At 41.2% G+C, this 21,906-nt stretch overlaps 2 protein-coding genes across 2 annotated transcripts in view; one reads left to right on the top strand and one right to left on the bottom strand.

The window, feature by feature from the left end:
- Positions 1 to 600: 600 nt before the first annotated feature.
- ngfb (nerve growth factor b (beta polypeptide)) lies at positions 601 to 21,882 on the bottom strand. The gene is made up of 3 exons (XM_035631285.2): positions 21,487 to 21,882; positions 5,143 to 5,295; positions 601 to 2,620 (listed from the first exon to the last, which is right to left on the bottom strand). The coding sequence occupies exon 3, from the start codon at positions 2,607 to 2,609 to the stop codon at positions 2,001 to 2,003; it is 609 nt and encodes a 202-aa protein (XP_035487178.1). The 5' UTR covers positions 2,610 to 2,620; positions 5,143 to 5,295; positions 21,487 to 21,882; the 3' UTR covers positions 601 to 2,000.
- Positions 9,327 to 21,906, top strand: part of LOC118309311 (potassium voltage-gated channel subfamily A member 10) — a 78,718-nt gene continuing 66,138 nt past the window's right edge. Inside the window, exon 1 of the mRNA XM_047332624.1 lies at positions 9,327 to 9,360. The gene's annotated coding sequence lies outside the window, so the exon portion shown is untranslated. The remainder of the gene's footprint in view (positions 9,361 to 21,906) is intronic.

The raw sequence follows: 21,906 nt of genomic DNA, 5'->3' as shown, positions 1-21,906 counted from the left end.
GCATGCATTACTCAGAAGTACAGTGGAGAACTTTGAAACCGACAGAAGTCAACAGAGATCAGGAGGCTGTAGCTGTAGCCATGACATTATCTCCATCTAGTGGACAGACCGAGAAATACACATACAATCGGTTGGATGTAATTTTTGTTCCATACAGTAGGAAAACATTTTTTTGGATCTATATTATTCTTACTTTTCCTCATTATAAACAATTACATCTGTGTTTGCTAATTTTTTAAAGTTTTCTTTGAATTATTTAGCCGGAATCTTTGAAAATTAGAATCAAGAATCAAACTTTTCTTGTTTACTTTCTATATTCATCATTAGCTTTATGCATTACAACAAATCATTATTATGATTAGTTGTAGTATTTGCTATGACGTGAGTTAAGCAAACTCATATACACCAAGAGTGTTATGTTGATTTTAGATCAACAAAATTTTCCTTAATATACCAACATATTGTATAGCTTAATTAACATGAATGGCACAATAAGACATTATTTTACAGTGTGGTATTCATATTTTTGCTTGGTGTAAAGTATCTGAATACTCCCTTCACCACCATCAGCAGCAGAGTTGTTGTTCTTGACAAGATTTATTTGAAAACATAATATTATCCTTCAACCTCTAGAGGTCAGTGTTGCATTTTGTTTTGGGGCAGCACAGTGGCGCCATAGTTCCATGTAGACACAGCCAGCAGTAAACGGTTTATTCATATTCATAGAGTATTTCTATCATATTTACAGTTGACAGGGAGACGGGCTCTTTGGGAATATTACTCTTAAAACTCTAGTTTCCTGGAAACACAATCTGAGCAGCTGCCCTTTGTCCCTGGTTCAGGTTTACCTCCAGAGACACAGAGCTCACATCAGACCATTCAGACGTCAGCTGTGATGCAAAACTTGGGCCAGGAGCCTAAATAATTACAACTTATACCGAGCGTCTGCCCTGAGTACAGTCTGTAGAGCACTCACGACACTGAAATGTCACTGCCAATTCAAAAAGACGGACACGCCGCGATATTATCAGAGTTAGACTGATGAATCATGGGCGATCCTTCTAGTGTTTATGCCTTTTTCCCCTTTTGTCTCATATCTGCTTTAGAATGAAGAGCGGGAGGAAAACACAAAGCAAAGCCAAAACACCAAATTACTGGCAGCAAACTGAAGCCATATGGGTTTTCTCCTCATTTTTTTTTTCTTCTCATGTCAAGACTAGGGGAAACAGCAAGGCTTAGTTTTCATACAATAAACTTCATGACGCACACAGTGCATGTATGTGAGTGTTTAATAAATAACAATGTCAACAACAACATTTGAACAAAGAGCTTTGCTTTATATCAGGCCTGAGTCAAATTGTATTTCCAAAAGTTTTGGGTTGCAGAAAGCTACGCAAGAGTGAGAGGGTTGTGCTAAAGGAAAATATAATTGGTGGTAAAAAAGAAAAAAAAAGAAGGAATACTATAATTATCCCGTGATGTTGTGCCAAAACTTTAAGGGGCTCCTGCTCTGTGACAAGCATAGCTGTGGTTTCCAGTTTAGGAGTGCTGTCTGGTCTCTTGAACGCCGCGCTGCGTCCCCCGGTGCTACCACTTAACCTTTCCCCCGTGGTTGTCCTGTCCTGAAAAGTGCCACTGGAGGCCTTTTTGTCTGAGGCTTGAATTAATCTCCCAAAGAAATCGCCTGTAATTCTTATTTTTTTTGCAGTATTCGCGTCTAAGTCAGCGTGTTGCTACGCTTTGCAAAACTCAGCCACAGCTAAATTAGTCAGCAAACCAACTGCAGATGCTATTTGACTCAGGCCTGGTGTATGTACATGCAGTCCTGATACTTTGACAAATACCAATAATTTAGTGATTGAAAGTGAAAAGTCTTTGGTGATAAGTTATGCAGAGAAAGTCACAACTTCCTGGCGTGTACGTCTGTGTGTGTACTGCACTTGACTGAGTGTGTGCCTATGTGTGTGTGTGTGTGTGTGTGTGATGTGCAGGTAACGTCGTCACTGCCGCCACGACTTGCGGCTGAGCACGCACACGCAGGCCACGTTGATGCGTATGAGCCTCCACGCCACCATGTTTTTGAACGAGGTCAGCGCTCGGACAAAAGTGTGTGAGTTGGTGCAGTAGGAGTTCCAGTGTCTCGCGTCGATGCCCAGGCAGCCCGAGTTGCCCGTGCGAGCGCTGTGACACGTGGTCTCGAAGAAGTACTGCTTCTTGTTGACATTGTTGATGTTCACGTCCGGCAGCACCGTCACCTCGTTGCCCGAGATGTCCGTGGCCTTGGTCTTGTTGCCGACCCAGACGCTGATGCTCTCGCACACCGAGTACACGCCGCGGTGCTGAGGCTGCCCCGCTCGCCTGCGGGCCCTTCTGCCGGCGCCCTGCGACGCTGCCGTCTCTGCGTCCGGGGGCTGGGCGCTGAAGAGCACCCTGGGCGAGAGGCGGTGGCGCTTGGTGAAGAGTTTGGGGTCCACTGTGGGGATGGAGTTGGCGCTGGTGTCGCCCGGGTCCTGTCGCGGTGCCGTCGTGGCGGTACACGAGTCCCCTCTGATGGAGGCCACAGCCTGGGCACTGAAGAAGAGGAACAGGACCAGCATGGACGACCTCATGGGCACACGACCTGAGGGTGTCAACAGACACAGACAACACTAATGTTATTATACATGTACTGAATATTCACACGGTGACAAGACCTTGATGACGACTGATTTCCTCACAGTGCTTTAGACCTATAATAACGGATTTTTCTAGATACTTGGGGCGGTGGAAACTGGGAACGCTGACATACCATTTTAAAGTTATGTGGCGAATATGTTGGAAAACAGTTGCTTATTTACAACGTCTTCTGTTTGTTTCTATCTTTACCATCTCCTGAGAAAAAACGTCTGCTTTATCTGTCTCTGAGCGAAAACAAAAAGCAGTTTTTTAACAGGACTTTGTCTGCAGCCCTTCATCACGTCAGGCTGCATCCTGACTGTTCCAAAGATGAAATCTTTCTTTTAAGGTTTAGGCTTGAGATGGTTGAAGGTCCATTCGTCTGGATCACAGATTTAATCTTTAAGCATTAGAGTTCTTTTAAAAGTCAGTCTTCAAATCTTAATGGAGAAGGCCGGATACTGAGATGAAGCACTGCCAAACAGGCTCAACAGAGGGGAACACTGTGCCAAAATTTGCAATTGTGTATATAAACAGGAAGTGGTCAATAATAGGTTAAAAGTGACATTGTCAACTTACCGACACCCACAGAGAGGACGGTGAACTGGGCAGGACAGTGAACTCTCTACAATGTTCTGGATTATGAATGATGACGGTTCATCTTCAGAATAAAAGATAACGTGCCACACACACACACACACACACACACACACACACACACACACACACACACACACACTAAAGAGTATATTCTCTATTTTATGAAAGTATAATCAGAAAATCTGAATTCTGTAGTCAACATCGGGTGATAACGATGGGGGCATTGCATTTTCGCGATTCTTTTTGGATCAATAAATGAAACCTTAAGCCTTGATATCCGTCGAGGTTTGGATGAATTCTCTTCTTGATTCCAAAGATTTCCGACTTCATTCACAGACAAGAAAGAGGAATCCCATGAGTTTGTCTCTGGTTACGCAGAAACAAAATATGCACAGTTCCCCCAGAAAAAAAGCAGAATTCCCTTTAAGGGATATAAAAGCACATCCATGGAAACATTACCCACAAGGAATAAAACTGACATGCCAGTTCATAACCATTTTCCTTTCATCGCCCCATCGGTCTTTACTGGGCTGCATAAATTGACAGTCTGCGTACTGTATTTAACACAGTACGAGAGGAGTCGCAGGCGTGTTAACACCTGCGATGGCGCTGCCAGCGGGCCCTGTCAGGTAGGTTTATTACAGTACATGCTATGTTTGCCTCAGGTGCGAGGCCTGGATTCACAATGTTGGCACAACAAATCAAAAGGAAAAACCACAGCCTGTGCAAAAGCGAATAACGCGATCCATGATTACACCAATAAATACTTTTTGAAGATCGTCCAAGTTCGGCTTTGTGTTTCTCCTCACAACTTACTGTGTGTGGTTCTCCGCGTGGACATGAAAAAAAGGCTAGCCGCTGTTCTTATTCTTACATTGCGAGCCAATTCATGGGATTTGCCATGTGGACACACAGGAAGGTTGTTTTACAGTAGGAAGCAGGAGACATTCATCCAGCGGGAGAGGGAAAAAAAAGAACCGGCAGATGAAAAGGAAAGCACAACTTTTAAACGAGCACAGTGCCTCCCCGCTGGCAACGTCTCCTTTGCAAGGAAGGAAGTGTAAGAGGGTCAGGATATTAAGACGCACACAACGGAAAAGCACTGATGTGCTGATCAGACAAATGAATGCTTGAAAATGACTCTAATGATGTAAAGGACATGAATCAGTTGTCTTCGTCCTTCAGTGGACACCGTGACGTGTAGTTTCAGAAAGACAAATGTCTAATTGATCGTATTAAAGATGACTGGAATCCATTCTGGTGTTTTAGTTGGGCTTTGATTTTATAGTTGAAGGCAGATTTGAATTTCAACAGCATTCATTTTCCTTATTTTTAGTATGTCATCTTGTTGTGAGGCTGCACGGTGGTGTAGTGGTTAGCACCTTCGCCCTCACAGCGAGAAGGTTCTGGGTTCGAATCCCGGTTCAACCAGGGCCTTTCTGTGTGGAGTTTGCATGTTCTCCCCGTGTAAGCGTGGGTTCTTCTCCGGGTTCTCCGGCTTCCTCCCACAGTCCAAAGACATGCAGAATGGGGTTAGGTTCACTGGAGACTATAAATTGACCGTAGGTGTTAATGTGAGAATGAATGGTTGTTTGTCTCTGTATGTGGCCCTGTGATAGGCTGGCGTCCTGTCCAGGGTGAACCCGCTTCTCGCCCAATGTTAGCTGGGATTGGCTCCAGCGACCCTTAAATGGATAAAGCGGTAGACGATGAATGAATGAATCTTGTTGTGAGCAGCTTATTTGACGTTGTGTTTGCGTGACCCAAATCCACGTTTGACTCGTCGGTCTATACGCTGCTGCATCAGTTAAAAGAATACGTGACATTTTTGACTTTTTGCGCACTCCTTTCTTTGGGAGACAATCCTCCATCCATCCCCCCTCGTACCTTCTCAGTGTCTCTCCACGTAAACTGTAGCACCTCAGCGGCCCCTAGAGGACGTGATTAGAGCTCAGTGTGTTCTGGGCTCCAGCCATCAGACTCGGCGGTGTGGCCCCCATCCAGCAGCCCTCTGCCCTCCTCTGGCTCCGCCGCTCGGCGCTGTTGAGAGACAGAGGCAGAGGAAAGTGTCTCGGCCGGCTCATAAACCCACTGTAAACACATTCTTCCTGAGACTGATACAGGAGGAGAACGTTACTGTGTTATTCCCGCTCGCCTGATCCCCGCATACTGAGCATACCGCAATATGATATAAAAAAGCACACCTGCATAATGGAGATTATCTTGTGTGGTAACATATAGGATTCAAATCCAGATTATATGCGTCATTCTTTTTTGTCATATTTGTGGGGGAAAAAAGACAAGAAAAACCTCAACGATTTGTTAAAGCAAAAGAAACATGCAGGGTAGTTTAATAATAACATTGTAAAGTCTGTCAGCATTCCTTAACAAATGAGTTTTGACAGGTTTGTTGAGACTTAAACACACCTGCACCTTTAAAGACAGTTATATAGCAAGACATATGACGTTCGAAAATGACTTAGGTACCAACCGCAACCAGGTCTTTCAGGAATGTGGTACATTTTGTGTATGAAGGCACACATAAACACCAGAGAGGTCGTCAACACTACATAACAGTATCTGTCAGATTGATTCCATCCCATTTTATTTTCTGCATTAAAATGACCACGACTCAGTTTTGTGCAGCGGTGAAACCACATCCCACCACTTGAGCCGGATAATCCGTCACAGTTAAACCACAAGCCTTAATTATGTTTTGTCACTCTGTCCCATACTGTTGTGTCACTTTGCTGAAGTGTGCTTGAGTTAAAGTTGAGTTGCATCTAACTTGGTGGCAGTCACCTGAAGCCCGCATGCGTGAAGTTAAAAAGCTTAAAAAAAACCAATCTGTAATACAACCTAAAAACACCTTGCCTCACCAATGTGAATGACATTTTTAATATTTCTTAAGAATAACCTGTATCTTTAGTTACTTTCCGGGTAGAACCATCAGCATGTGGCACAGTCACAGGAATGTACAGCAAAATGACAGGAATGTAAACTATACACAAACAGAAGTAAATGGGCCGTAAATCTAAATGACACCAGTGTACTCCTGTAAAAAAAAAAAAAAAAAGGACGCTGGCACAGGAGGTGTTCTCGTTTTATAGCTCCTCGACAACGGTGGTCTCTGGCAGCCGGGGGGGGGGGGGGGTTATAACCTTTGACCTTTCACCTGCAGAATGGACTGTTTCATATATACAAGCCACCCTGATTTTGACGGAAAAACGAATGAGCAACACAGACCACTGTCCTCACACTTTACCCATCAAGATGTCTACCATCTGACATAGTCCTCTTCTTGTCCGCAGACAGCAGAGCAATTAGCTGCTGAACTATCACAGAGGTTCAATAATAAACAAATTGCAGACAATATGAATTCAAAAAATAACCCCTGTACTAACAGACACTCTGTTCCAGATTTGTATTCCTGATGTATTTTATCACTGACGCAGCGCACATGTATGTTCAAGGAACAAAACTGCAAAAAAAGGGTTTTATTTAAAGGCCTCCATGCAATATTTTAATGAGGAAAGTTCATTCTTGACATTGGATCAGCTGACTGACTCAAGGTTGGCTCACTGGCTTTTTCTAGAGATGTCAGCCTGATGAATGAAGTTTATCTCATTTGTCAAGGCGATGGATTCATTATCATGTGATCTTCGCCCACCACATGCCTGACATTTTGGGTAAATCACAACCAAGGAGGATGGCACGGTTCCTTCAATCTATATCATAAACAATTCCCGTCTGAATGTATATTTGATCTTGATTGTGACTAATTTATTAGTTTCATTGATATTTAGAATTAATTCACTGTAGACAATTTGATCTACTCGAGTCAATGCTGGCAGCTGAGCTATCTTAAGGCTCGAACGCTGAGAGAAAATGTGTCATAGATCAGCTGAATTAAATCAAAATGCGTACATGCTCATGTCATGTACAGTAAAATTTCGTATCAAAGATCATTTCTGTGTTGTGAAGTCACTTGAAACCCTAAAAATGCAACATTCACCTCATTTTTTGTATGCATTTCAACAAGGACATTATTAATGATTATATCACCAAAACAACAGAGATCATGTTAACGGAGAAGGAAATGCCTCGTTTATTATCAAGATTTGATTTTGGCCGTTGTTAAGAAACACGCAGTTGAGCAGCAGCCTCGTCCTGTGGTGACAGGAGAATAGCAACATTCATTCAAAGCTACTAGGTGGGCCGCAAAAATGCGCAGGGCACTGCTGCACAACATTGGTGTGCACTGGGGCATCTCCACATCGCACCACTCATCGAGCCTTGAAGCAGATGGGCTGCAGCACTACACCTGATGACTGAATAGTGGCAATATGTTGCCTGGTCAGATAATGGTGGTGGTGCCACAGGAAAGGAAATGGTATTCTTGTGTGTGTACTTATTAAGCTGGATATTGGGCCATGTCACGTAAGAGGTCACAGCGCCGCCATGTTGGTTTTGATTTGACTTCAGCTTCCAGAAAAAAAAGACGCTGCAACACTTCCCAGACCGTACCCAATAAAACACATTTGGAATTATGTTGAGCGGGATGTTTACAGCACAATGTGCCAATGGTAACACTGCAGGAAATGATGTTGAATCAGCATGAACGTGAACCTTGTGGAACATTTTCAAAACAGTGTTAAAACCCTGGTCGTGCTCTCCCTTTATATTTGGGGAAAAAAATCAGAGAAGCAAAAAAGGCAACTATATATAGCTACTCCTTAATCTCCTCACTTTATTTATGATCGTGTCACAATACACTTTACCAGTTCATATGTATGTATGGTGGCTACATTGACCCTATTATCTTAATTTTTCGTGCATCATATAGTAGATGTATAGTATAGCCTATTCTAGTTGTATTAAGGTTTTATAACGTGGGATCAATACATTTTTATTGATTTCACATATAAAATAATATAATATAATATAACTCGCCCTTTCAGGTAAAATATATGTGGTCCTTGAAGTGAATACAAAGAGTTCCTTCTGAAGTTACTGATATCTGACTCTACATGACATTATTATATTGTTGATACTGATGCATCCATGTGAAAATTGGGACAGGGAGATGATTGACAGCAGAAGGAGAAGAAAGAAAAGTTATGATAAACACACAAAACTGTTTCTGCTGTAGTGTTTGATACTTTCACTTCACTCAGCTTCATTTAAATGAAATCATCTGAGAGATTGTCAAGATCTAAATAATAAGAAGCATAATATGAAACATGGCAATGAGCCCCAACTGATTCTACCTAAGGAGTCACGAGCCAAAAATGTTAGGAATCATTTGTTTGAAACAATTTACGAGATTTTCAAGTGTTGTTTTTTTGTTTCATTCCTTGTTGAAATAAACTAACGTAAAAAGTGACAGTTACAGATCAACGTTCTTCCGGGAAACTGAATATTGTGGACATTTTACAGCAAGATTTGCAGAACGAGAATATAATAATATTGTACGTTTTTGTTTTGTTTTGATCTGTTTTTAGTGATTCTGATCCACACTCCTTACCAGTTGGTGGCGGTAATGCGCCATTTCGTTGTTTGCCAACCGCCATAAAACAATAAAAGAAGAAGAAGAACGTTCTTCCGGAGTCTGAGCCAGTTGCTGCTCTGATTTGCCGAATCTCGGCCGGGCTGGCCTCATCGCCATAGCAACGGTCGCTGAGGCTCATGGGTATCGTAGTATTTTTCGATTCATTTTCGATCGAGACAACGTTGAAATACTCCGTGTGGAGGAACACTGAAGGTGGAAGTAAACGTTCATATCCGGAATTAGTTACAGCAGCGCCCCCCCCCCCCACACACACATTATGACCGACATATCAAACGCATCCTCCGCCAGTTGGGCGGGTAATTTAAAACTCTCGTCACCGCCCCTCAAACTACGCTAATGTTGCGTTCAAGCGTTGTGCTACCAGTTCCCAAGCTAGCTAGCGCACCTGCCGACCGACGTCACGTCGCTGTCTATGACGTAGTAACTGGTAAAGCTTTGGCGCCATTTTTCAGCCGTTGGTTTTATCAAATGTTGGCCACGCGCAGTTGTGGGAGCTTCTCCAGCTGAGGATCAGTGCTTCACGTCAAACTAATGTATGTGCTCACTTTTTCTAATCTCCGTGAATGTTTGCTTCTGTGTGTTTAGTTTAGTAGTTCTACTCACGTGCTGCTGCTGCTGCAGCCATTCACCTGTATGTGTATTTGAGTTATTGTTCACCATTGCGAATCGATGTCTTCCTGTGGCTGAGCTTCGTTTGCCGCTCACTGTTGCAGTGTTTGTGTCGTTGGCTGAAATGTTTTTCGCAGCATGTCCCTCTTTGGTCGTTGTTTTGCTGTTGTTCTGGGGGCATTTCCTGTTGTAAACCAGGTGTGCACAGGTGGAATCATGTTGTTTTTTGCCTTTGTGTGTGTGTGAGAGCCAGACAAACCACAAGCATATGATTACCCTCAGGTTTTGTCAACACACTTAAAGGGATAGTTCAGGGATTTTGAAGTGGGGTTGAACGTATATTTATTTTTTTAGGTAACATTTTAAAATGTGGCGAAAAAGAAGTTTTTCCGTGGTAACCTCTGAAACATTGGGACTGCGAGTTGCTCGACTTCCATTTCTCCTCCAAACTCCGTTAAATGACATCGCTGATCACCATCTCCATAAGGTGTCATAAGAACTATGCATAAGTAACTCATACAACCCCGCTTCAAAATCACTGAACTATCCCTTTAATATTCAGCTGCTGTAGGTGAAACCCCTTCACATTCTTCCCTTCATCTGCTCTACACTTCATGCTCCTGCTGTACTCGGTTATTGCATTTATTGTTGAGCCTTGAAGCTTAATGTTGCTGCTTATTCAAACTTCAACTCTATTTGTGTCCAAAGGGGAAACACAATAGTACATTTTACATTTTTTTTTCTTTGGTGTGTCTCAGCCAAAAAAAACACGGGTTCCAAAAAATAATGAAACATTAATATGATTGTTTTGTGTTTCATTTGAATGTCCCAGTAAAATGTGCGTTAAATGAAATGCAAACATGATGTGTTTTCCCTGCTGTGACATATCAAACAATGTGTTCGTGTTGCAGTTGCTGCACATGTTTTGATTAGGAATGGCCACATATTGTACAGTAGTGGCTGGTAGCAAAACCCTCGTGCATTGTCGAGGATGTTCTCTGGTTTATTTCCCCTCGTGTGTGTGGTGGTGTCTGGGAGGGAAATATGTTTTGTGGCAAAATCCATTTTCCAATTTTTCCCATCGTAGACATAGCACAATAACTGCTGCTCTCTGTATCTTATGAGGGGCTGACATTTCTGTACTGAGCTTGGTGTAGGCTTGTAAGACGTGATGAGGTAATACGAACCATTATCTATTATTTAAACTTTGCCAAAGTGGCTTTATGTGAGACAGCTGAGTGACATTGGGGCAAATCTTGTGTTCTCGCGCATGATTGATCAGTCGGTTGACTAGTCATTTGGAATCAGTTCATTTTCATATATCAACAATTCTGATGGATTAAATATTTGTCCTTTTAAGGCATAAAACTTATAGTTGAAGAATGATGAAGAGGCTGCTTTTGGGCTCGTTGCATTTATTCATACAACAGAGTCTGTCTGACTCTGTTAACCTGTGGATTTTAGTCCTGATACCTGCTGCTGCAGTTTGATTAAGCTTCACAACTTCTTGAGATTTTTAATAATTGTTTTTTGTTTTTTTACTGTAAAATGAAATGCATACGTAGCATCCACAATTAGTACAGTTAGTTTAGTAAAAAACGGTCTTGATTTCATAATTCATCAGAAGCCTACAGCTTCATATTTTGTAAGGATAATTCAGCAGACTGTGTCACTTCTGCTCGAAACTGGCCTATCGCAGTAGTGTGTCCTGCACTCTTGTGGCCTGAAAGCTGTGCAGCACTCAGTAATCGAGAACTTGAAATACTCAATGTTTTTAAAAGGACCACACCTGGGATGTGCCAATGGGGGGGAAAAAAGCACTCGCCACAATTTTATTTGCAAGCCTGCTGTAATGATGCGGCTGTTGCTCACATAGCAGTTAATGAATGAGGCCTGCCTTAAAACCCAGCATCCACCTGTAGGCTCTGGAGTTCCCCTGGGAGAAGGTATGGGAGATGTTGTTGTCACTCGCCAATCTCTGTCGTGCTTATAGGCTGATGAAGTCAGAGCCAAGACACCGAGTACCAAATTCATGCATATACAGTGTATTTACCTAGTCAATCTCTGTGATTTCACAGACTGAACTATGGACCTGCCTTTGATTTAGATATGCGCTAAGGACAAACATAATAGTTCTGTCCTTTTTGCGGTGAATTAACTGAATCAGCAAACCAGTCAGTTATGTGGTCTGCTGGTCCTGACTGCAGAGGCCACCCACAACCACTGACCTACAACTCATTAGCTCTAATGGAGGCGTTTAATGAATCCGGGCCGTCTGGGTTGACTGACATGTGGCACACAATCCAGTCTGCGGACCGGGAACAATCCTCCCTCTGAGGAAAACACACGGCAGTGGCTTCATTCATATGGTAAAAGTCGCACAGTCCCTCTGGTAACCTGATCCACTGAGGCGGGCTCTCCGTCAAAGAGGAAGGGAGGTGCAGGTGACTTTATCTGCGAGCCACCAGTGGGCTGTGAATGACATGCTGCTCATTATGTTGCTGCGGTCATTCATGCAAAACCGTCGGGCAGGTTGAAGTGTAGCTTTGTGCTGCATTAAAATCCTCATATACTCAAAAGTGTCTGGAATGATAGACACAGTAAAACCTTTGTAAAGTTCATGAATATTATCATCTTTACCCTAATGAGAATATAAACTAGCTCTCTCTCTTTCTCTCTGTTCCTTTCAGTCTTTGTCATTTTTAAAACCATGCGAATAACAAAAATGTTCAAAGCTGGGTCACAATAATATACACTGAAATAATGTGTTGTTGTCTCCAGGCGGTGGCGCTATATGAATTTATAAAAGTTCATAAAAAACAGTACGTTTTGCCATAGATTTGACAGTTTTACCAACATAGCTACCAGCAATGAACAGCAACCCAGTCTTTGACTTTGATTCTAGAAGTAATGATATATTCAACTGTTTTTGTGTGATTAACATGTAAGACTGTAACTTAAAACAAATGACTATAAATTGAAAGTTTCCACCTTCGCAGAACAGTCCATCGTGGAGATGCAGACATTTTTTTTACTGGTGGCGGCAGCAATTATTGGATGGCAATCATTGATTGCAATTTAAAATGTAATTTTCCAAAAACCCTCATTGTGATGAATTATGTTGAAATTCCCTTTCGCAGCGATATATCCTGAAAAAAATATTTTTTTCTCCTTTGTGACTAAATTGCTGTCACCGTTATTGCCGCTCGCCTCTATAATTAGACTTTAGATACTGCTAAGCTTCTCAGCCTCTGCAGATGTTACAGTATGTCCCGCCTCTTGAGCCCATCACATCTGAATTGACTGATGAGACCATGAAAGCAGCTCTGCCGCGGTGTTTCCCTCGAGACACGACGGGAGGTGGGAAATAGCAAGAAACATGGTGCCTAAACATCTCCTGACTTGAATCGTGTGTTTTCTATCAAAGGTGAATATACAGGCATAATTTTGTTGCTATGGAACTGTACAGTATATTCGTGCCTTCCTGAGGCAATTTGATTTTACGAGCCACGTAGATTAGGTACTTTGGGAGGGAGGTACTGTTAAAAGGGGGAGGTGGAAGCCTTGTGAGGCATGGAAGAGAGACACGCTATGGCACCAGAAAGCTACACGTGGCTAAAGGTTATGTGGAGCTCTGTTCTCATTTCAGTGTCTCCCCTAGGTTTACTGGTTTGGGGGGGGGGGGGGGTTAGGGTTAGGGCTCGTTAGGGTTAAGGTTCACAAATCACAAATTAAGTTTCATCCACAATCTTTCATACAGGAATGAGGAATAAAGTGTATAAGGAAAGTGACCTGAAATGACTTCTGCTTAACATTATATGTAAAATACTAAAACAATTATTAAAACCAATTTGACATTTCAGGGGGGCTCCCAATTCAATGGTAGGGGAAGCACTGCATTTACTACAAAATAAAGGTAGTGCTTCATAAAGGTAGTGCTTAAAACACACAACAAGGCCTGTTGCCGATTTAATGAATTGCGCTCTTGTATGCGGTCCAGCACCTAAGGTTTTGAATTATAGTTCAGCTCTTGTCCGCTCATTGATACTCCCCTTGGACAAAAATTATGTTCTAGCAGGAGTACAGACACCGCAGAAGGGCTGCCCTCAGTGCGTTCAAATTTGAGTCTGTTTCTAAAGACAGTAAAACACCACCGATAATGGATTTGTGTGAAGATAAACTGCAGTGTAAAGTTTAGTTAAATCTCCATGTCATTTTTGACCAAAGAAATACTGCAAAACCTGAGTAGAAGAAGAAAAAAATGTAGTTTATTGTCTGAAGAACAACAGTTGAAGCCTGATGTGCTCAGCAAATGTTAGTTAGTTGTTGGAAATTTGCAGTAAACACAATCTCCTTCATCAGATTGAGATAAATAATTTGCAGTTTTTGAAAAATGTTAAGAAATACCACCTTCAGCGCATAAGACCATCTAAGTTGGGTGAGTCTGGACTTTTTTTCTTTCTCCAATGTTTATTTTCATCAGTCAAAATGTATAATATAACTAAATATTAAATAACTGACCATGTAATGGAAACACATTTTTAACGCCCGGTGATCCTATTGATGCAATATGACGTTAATGAGTAAATGCAGGTCTTGAATTACTTCGCTAAAAAAATACCATGTTAAAATCAAATTTAGCAATGTCCTTAATATTTTTTTTTCTCATCATAGACAAGACATGAACTTTATTCATGTGTGTGAGTATTTTTGCTTCTGCTAACCACAGTAACGAGGAAGCAAATCAAAGCATAATGGTTATTTATTGGGAAACACTGATAATAATGTGACATAAATATCATGTACTTGATTAAATAATTGTCCTTACTGGTATTCCGTCATTCCATCAGTACAACAGCGAAATGGCATTAAATTGCTTTGAATGTCGTTTTAAAAAGTCCTGAATTCAACTTGCTGAACGACACAGAAACTCTGGATGAAACACAATACATGTATTGCAATCTATAACTACAACTTCATATTGAGGTTATCTCTCACAAGCAAACTCCTTACACATGCTACTGCATGACTGGCTACAACACCAGTGTGAATGTCGAACATTGCAGTGTTCAGGGACACGCGTGCAACACATCTCAGACTACATTTAAAGTTTCCACATTTGAAATCCTGTCTCAGCTTGTCCACAAGTTGTAGGGAAGGGAAATGTCTTATTTTGTCTGTTGGCAATACGTTAAAAAGGATAATGACATTCAACTGAAGCTCATAATTGCCCACTTTCCCCTGACATTGTTGTCCTGTTGCATCTAGTTGAGGCAATTTTCTGTTATAATGTTATCAGACAACTATGTGGGAAAATCGTTTGAGATGCAGTTCGAACTTTGGTTGAGAAAATGGGGCCTCTGCTGGCAGTCGGTTGTGATTTAAGGCAGATGTTTGAAAGTCTGGTTCTCGCTGAGACCCGATGACCACACCCGGTCCAAAACCGGAACTGAATGCCAAAGCTGAGAGCCTGAATAGCCGCCTATAGTTCTGCGATGGGATACAAAATCAAGCTTTCTTAAAAAAAGTTTCTAAAAACGACCAAATTCCAACGAGAGGACATGTCCTGTCGACCACTCACAACATACAGCAGATCAAACATCGGATGTGCGCGCACAACAAAATCCTATTAACTTTAGGATGCCACAGATAAGTGAAAACGGCTGCACAGAGACTGTTTCATTTAGTGTAAGAAACATCTTTCTTTACATTGCACAAACCCAACAACGTGAAATATTGTCACTGACCAAGACGGAGACAACCTCCCATGAGAGGAGAATGGCAAATGGCAGATTTAACAAGGACAGTTTCATCGCTCACTGATGGTCGTGCTTGGTCTCGGAACGTTGAGGAAACGCAGCTGACCCCTGGTCTCTATACACAGCATAACGAAACACAACGGACTCTGTGGAGGAACAGGCTCTGCTCAACTATTTGAAATTAGTTAAATAAACTTTAGAAAAGAGACTCAAGGGTGTGTGTGTGTGTGTGTGTGTGTGTGTGTGTGTGTGTGTGTGTGTGTGTGTGTGTGTGTGTGTGTGTGTGTGTGTGTGTGTGTGTGTGTGTGTGTGTGTGTGTGTGTGTGTGTGTGTGTGTGTGTGTGTGTGTGTGTGTGTGTGTGTGTGTGTGTGTGTGTGTGTGTGTGTGTGTGTGTGTTCTCTGATTTTATCATCCAGTGGCACACATTCAACAATGCGGCAGAAGTTTGTTAAAATCTTGACAGACGCTTGTTGCCTGAGATGAACTGTACAGTGAGGTATCATCAAGTCTACTTGTGAATTAACTTTGGCCCAGTTATGGCCTGAACTTAAAGGTCCCACATTTTGGTAACTTCATAATATATATATCTCAGTCTACTAGGACAGGTTTACATGCTGTAATGCTGTAAAGTACACATTATTTGTCTCATACACACATTGCTGCACGATCATTTTTCACTTGCTGTCTGACGCTATATCCACTTTGCCACGTTTTAGATTTAAAATACCGTCCACACTAGCCTAAAACGGAGAAGTTTAGAAATGCTGCTGCCCCTTTTTAGTTTGAAAACTCTGAAAGAGCGTTGTAGTATGGATGGGCAAATACAGAGTCATCCACATTCGCTTTCCGATTAGCTTATTGGCCACTGTGACATCGGCCCTTGGTTCGTGAGCTGCCGTTTTGAAGCCTTGAGTTTCGCATTTTGGCCAGCACCACCTTTTTTTTGCAACCGGATGTAGGATTAGAGGGGTGGTTTCTGAGTGAGGGCTCGTCCACTGCGCGGCCACCTCTACCTGCAACCATACGCGATTGGACGGATCAGTTGTCAATCCCGCTTTATCCACGCTACGGTGCTATATGGTCTATTTTACTCTAAATGAGGCTGCAATTTAAAAAATGAACATCATGCTGTATTGGACAATACTTAAAACTAGCGATTGAGACCGCAAACTATAAATCAAGTACGAATGGAGTCGTTTGTCACGTCTATAGACTTATTTTTGCAACCGGTGAGTCGCCCTCTGCTGGTGATTCCATTTCAGCTCATTCACATTTCATATGTAATATTGTTATCAACACAGCCAGGAATTAAATCATAGCGTTTCAGGCACTTAAGTGGGAGAGAAGGACTCCCTTCGCTGTTTGACCTTTTTAAATACACAAACTTAAAAAGCGTAATATGGGCAGCCTCAGAGACCTTGTGCTGTCTCAAGTTCTCAGGCTGATAATGATTGTAACCCAGCTGTTTTTTGGGCGGATTTTTTAGGTTTACAGACAGATTCCAGATCAGATATGGTTTTCAAGGCTTGGACTGAATAGCTGCTTTGATTTCTCCATTCACTTGGGGAAATTGTTTGGCTGGACCTTTATGTCCCCCTGTGCCCCACTTGACTGGTGTCAAGTCTATTTTATCTTACGTCTTACTAATAACAACCATGTGTATCCTTCAGACACATATTTAACATTTCAGAAATTCTTCTGAAAAACTTCTAGACACAGTCAAACTATTTTATTGAAGAAATAAGACAATATATTTACTCCTCCTGATTGTTGCTGTTTGTGTCTGTCAGCAGTGTTACTGAGGAGCTCTGGTTCAAACGCTCTCAGATTCCATGTTTGTTTTTGCAGCTATGTTGTTCTGAAAACATTGTCCACAATATATTCTTGGTATTAGCCAAGCATTCAGAAGTATTGCAAAATAGAATTGAGTTGTGGCTTGTTTTGTTTGTGGTGACTTTTCTGTGTCACTCAAAAGTCTTGGATACTATTGTTTTCATTTCTGGCAAATGAAAACCAGGATGCGGACGGGCCAAAGTGGCTCATAGTGAGTGTTTTTAGAAGGAAGTAGTCATTTGCAGTAAAAATCTAAGTATTTCAAGTCTCTTGCAGTTGATGTAAACTCTCGCTATGGAATTTTTTGACACTTTTGTGGAAACGTGATGACTCAATTTCCTTTTGGCTGTTCATATCGATTGTTCCTTGAAGTCTTGGTTCACTGATCACGTGTTGCATCTGCATCTTTTCTGGCCAATCAAACGCCTCCTCACATACATTCCAACACCTTTGTGGCTCTTCTACTGCAGCCATTTTTTTTCAGCCCAGTGCAGTTTCCTGTTATCCCTTCATGTTGGCTGTGGTTGTTAAAATGTGTACTTTGTGCTGTGTTTGACGTTTTCTCTTTCTGCAAATTTGGCTGTTTGTATGCTGTCTTTCAGTGGTCAAGTTTTTTTTTTTTTTTTTATGTGGCTAAAATCCAAAACAAAGATTCCTTTACAGTATTGGTCTATACTCTGTACCTCTGATGACTCATACAAACTGGAATAAAAAGCATCAGAAGGGTGATGCATACCCTGCGAGCTGTACCCCAATCAGGCAATGTCAACTTTTTAATATTGTAGTAATACCATTTCATAATGACGTCATCATGATGTCACTTATTATTTGATATCATATGATGGGGGATATTTTTTCTCTCTCAATATAATCATTAATATGGCTTTCCAGCCCAATTTCATGTAAAACATTGCTTTTCGGACCATATTGGACCATATTTATTTTTTATTTTTGTTGACCTTGACCTTTGACCGATCAGCTACAAACGTTAACCAACTGGAGATGTCCTCCACTGTAATATTCCCACCAAATTTTGCGAAGCGTGTGTGTGGCCTTATTGTAACTCACACTCTGAGATGATGAGGTACGCCTTCACTGTCGAGATGCTGCTATTAGCAGTTTTGATACTCTGAATGAACCAATCGACAAAATGAATGTCAAATGTGCACTTCATGGAAAGGTGCTCCTCCTGAGTGACTAAGTGCGATAACACTGTCTCCACAACTGTAGGATTTACAGTAGCCTGTGTTTTTCTTTACATGTTTTGTAAGTGAGTACTGTGTTCCTTGAACTGTGCCTGAGGCTGTTAGAGATGATGGAACATGTCTGCATGGAAGCATAGATGCTAATGCGATTGTACGTGAAGGGCAGCTAATCGAGTTTAATACCAGCAAAGGGAGGAAAAACGCAAGCTTCTGTAATTGTTGGTAATTACAGTCCTACTTATTAGGGGGACAGGATTATCAAAATATTCATGACCCATTCATGACCTTGAAAGACTATCTAAGATATCTATAAGCACTGAGGCAGTAAGACGTCTGCACTTGTATAAATCACTTTTTATCATGATATGATATTATATAGATTCACAGAACACAATATTTGCTGAAAAATGCAGATATGATAGTTTTTTTCATTGATGATATTTGATCTTTTAATCAATGTATCAATGTAGATTGATAAATCATCACAGCCCTAGCACACAGTTTTAGATTTAATAACTGAAAGTGATCGACCAGCAGGTTGTAGCGTGAAAATAGTCTGTAAAGAGTCTGTTCATTCCTTCACTCATTCCTCTCATAACAACTTATCCCGCTGTTCTCCTCAGCTGCTCACTATAAAGCTGTCAGGGAAAAGTGTGTTTGTCTTTTCATTATTTATTAGCACTTCTTCTCTGTAGCCCAGGACATACTGATGTTAACATTATGTATTTTATCGGTATAAGTATACCTCCCTCAGATGGGAGCCTTATTGTTTCCTAATTTGCTTTGAAACCATAAATTATCACTTCATAGAAGTTATGATGTCACATAAACTACCAGGAACCAAGCAATAGGGGGATTCTAACAAAAGTCATGAAACGTCTAAGGAACCATCACAGGTCTTCGACACTTAAAGCTCAAGTATGACATTGCACAGAGTAAGGCCATTATTTCGAAAAGTTAGAGCGATTTATTCTGCCATGATGTTCTTTTTCAATTATGACTATCAAACTAAAGTAGATAATAAAAGAAGCTCTATGGCTGACCTATGGGTGACCTTTCTAAAGTGTCTGAGCTGAACCTGACTACAAGACTGTGTTCATCCACCTGTAGAACAGATTGTTCAGCAACGAGGAATTACAGCTGGTGTGCAGAGAAGCTCCACTGACCGTTGCCCTGCATACCAGAAGAGATGGAAACTGAGACAGAGGACAAGAGGAAAACTCAACCCCACATTTTTTACCATCTGTCAGTCACTAAACCACCTTTTTAGGATTTCTTCACATACATCTTTTCACAAATATTATAATGTGAACAGATCTTTGTAATTGGAGAGTAATTATCTTATATTCAGTTAGTTTGCAGCCAAATAGAAAAGTCAGTTTTGGGTTGAATGAGCACTGGCAGTCGTACAGTATTTCCACTTGACACTTTTCTCTACTGCTATTTGAATATTTCTCTCAGATCTACACGAACTTTGGCAACATGGAACTTTTCTCTCTTGTACATCATTGCTAATTAAATATATCTCGTTTTTGAACCTATGGTTGGACAAACGAGCAATTGTAATGCTCCTGGAATATGATGAACATTGATCATTTGATTACAAAGATACTCAAGACATTTAACTGATATTGAAAATGATCATAAATTACTTTAAGATTCACAAAGACAGGCCAGATGAGGACAAGCCACAGGAAAACACCTTCCAAAGTTCCCCCACTTTAATTAGCACTTTAGCAAGGGAGGTTCTGACATCCAGACTGAATTACTCCACGTTTAAGTCATCGGTAACCTGTATATCATAGTCAAGCCCACAAGAAGAAATCATAAGAAACTTCATCTTTTTCCCGATTGCAGCCTGGTGAGGGTTGTAGGCTCTGTCGTCTACATTTTATCTTTGTTCTCGGTTTAAATGGAGTACAACGAGGAGTCGTGTCCACTGTTTAACCACATCTGCCAAGTGTGCTCAACGTCCTTATGTCACAAAACACGACCGCAAGTTCTCTGGGAGGGGAGCAATGAGTGTCAGTCGCTAGTTCAAAGACTGGATGACAAAGCCCACCCCTCTTTTCGGAGAGCAAAACTGGCCTTGAAACAAAGCTGCAATTCGTGGCGCTGCACACAAAAAATTGTTGGACCAACCGCAGATGCCAACAGAAGGATCTTGAAGGAACATAGGCCGCAGTTGGCTTTTGTTATTTCCTCATATTTTCCAAATCAAAACTGACTAAATTAACCACTGAGACCAGCATCCTACCTACAGCCCACCCCCTTGTGATTTCATCACTCTGACTTCATCACTCTCATTGTCACTGTAAGCCGACCGCTGCCTTTTATTGTTTGAGATCAAAGAAGCCTCTTTATTGTGTAGTATATTTTTCACAGGAGCTGTTAAGAACCATATGGCTTGACGTATAAAGTAGCTGCTCTGTTTCCATATTTAAATTGTAGAAGAAAAATGCAGACCCACTCTGTCTTTTAACTATCTACATACTTGGAAACTTTTTCAAGTCAGCAAAAGAAAGTGAAAAATAAGTAGAATTCCTAATTTAATTCATCCAAAATGAACCGTATGCATATTTCTACTTGGGAAAAGTACATTTTTATCAAAATTGCATAGCAAGTCTTCTCCAGTATAATCACCTGCTATTATGTCAAGAATACAATAATTTGTTTCAACTCTGTGGCGCACATAATTTGAGAAAAGTACCCTGCAGCTAGCTTCTCGTTTCCAACACAACATGCCATACAAATACAAGAACTACTCTGTGGGAACATTTTGATAACGGTACCTAGCCCAAGGAGACGAGTGCAGGTCTGATCGGTGCCACTGTAACCTGATGAGCCCGAGGCTAAGCTTCAGCAGTTTATGAGGGGATGTGGGGGGAGATGATCAGCTTCCATGAGTCTGATCGTCAACCTTAAACCTGGGTGTGCACTCGTAATACATAACAAATTTTATTAAAGTATGTAACTATCATAACATACAGGAACCGGAAATTTAAAAATGTCCCACGTGCCCCAACACTTTCTTCCTAACCTTGTTAAAGAGCTCTTACTCTACCTTTAAAGCTGCACCTCTTAAACTATTCATACTTCAAAAAGGAAAGAAAAAAAAAACATTATTGCAAATTTCTCTGTAAATTTGTTTAATTGCAATTCAAAGCATGTTTATCTACTCTTGATCTGCATTTAATAAAGTAGTAAGTTATTGTGGATCCATGCAGTGAATGTGAAGGTAAAATATAATACCTCTGCAAAAGCTCTTGCCCCTCCTCTCCACCGGTGTTAGATTCCTGAGGATTACTGAATTTATATTCCAGTTTGTGTCAAATTCCAAAAAGATGCCAGGGAGGGCAAGAGGAAAATTTCTTTGCAATTTTACCCCAAACAGTCCTTTCTGGGTCCTGCACTTGTTTGAAAATTGTTCTGAAAGTAAGAGAGATGCCTCTCACAGGCAGCAGGCTAGGTCTGACTAAGAAGTACTGAAGGTCCTAGTGCCTGCCGCCTCAAAGGGTTGGTAATTCACTTAATCATATGTTTAGTTTTACACTCAGTCAAACATCCACAGCATGGATCAGAACTACTGCTGCTACACTTTTATTGTTATACTTAGTAAGTGCTATAACTACTCTCTGAAAAGACAGAGTTCATCAGATTTAGGGGTTTCTT

This window comes from Scophthalmus maximus, chromosome 6 (assembly GCF_022379125.1).
Source record: "Scophthalmus maximus strain ysfricsl-2021 chromosome 6, ASM2237912v1, whole genome shotgun sequence".
NCBI classification, from domain to species: Eukaryota; Metazoa; Chordata; class Actinopteri; order Pleuronectiformes; family Scophthalmidae; genus Scophthalmus; species Scophthalmus maximus.
The sequence above is the reverse complement of the archived record's forward strand: the minus strand, read 5'-3'. Positions and strand labels throughout refer to the sequence as shown.

Excerpts from the sequence above, each read along its gene's own strand:
- ngfb (XM_035631285.2), bottom strand. The coding sequence starts at position 2,609 with ATGAGGTCGTCCATGCTGGTCCTGTTCCTCTTCTTCAGTGCCCAGGCT.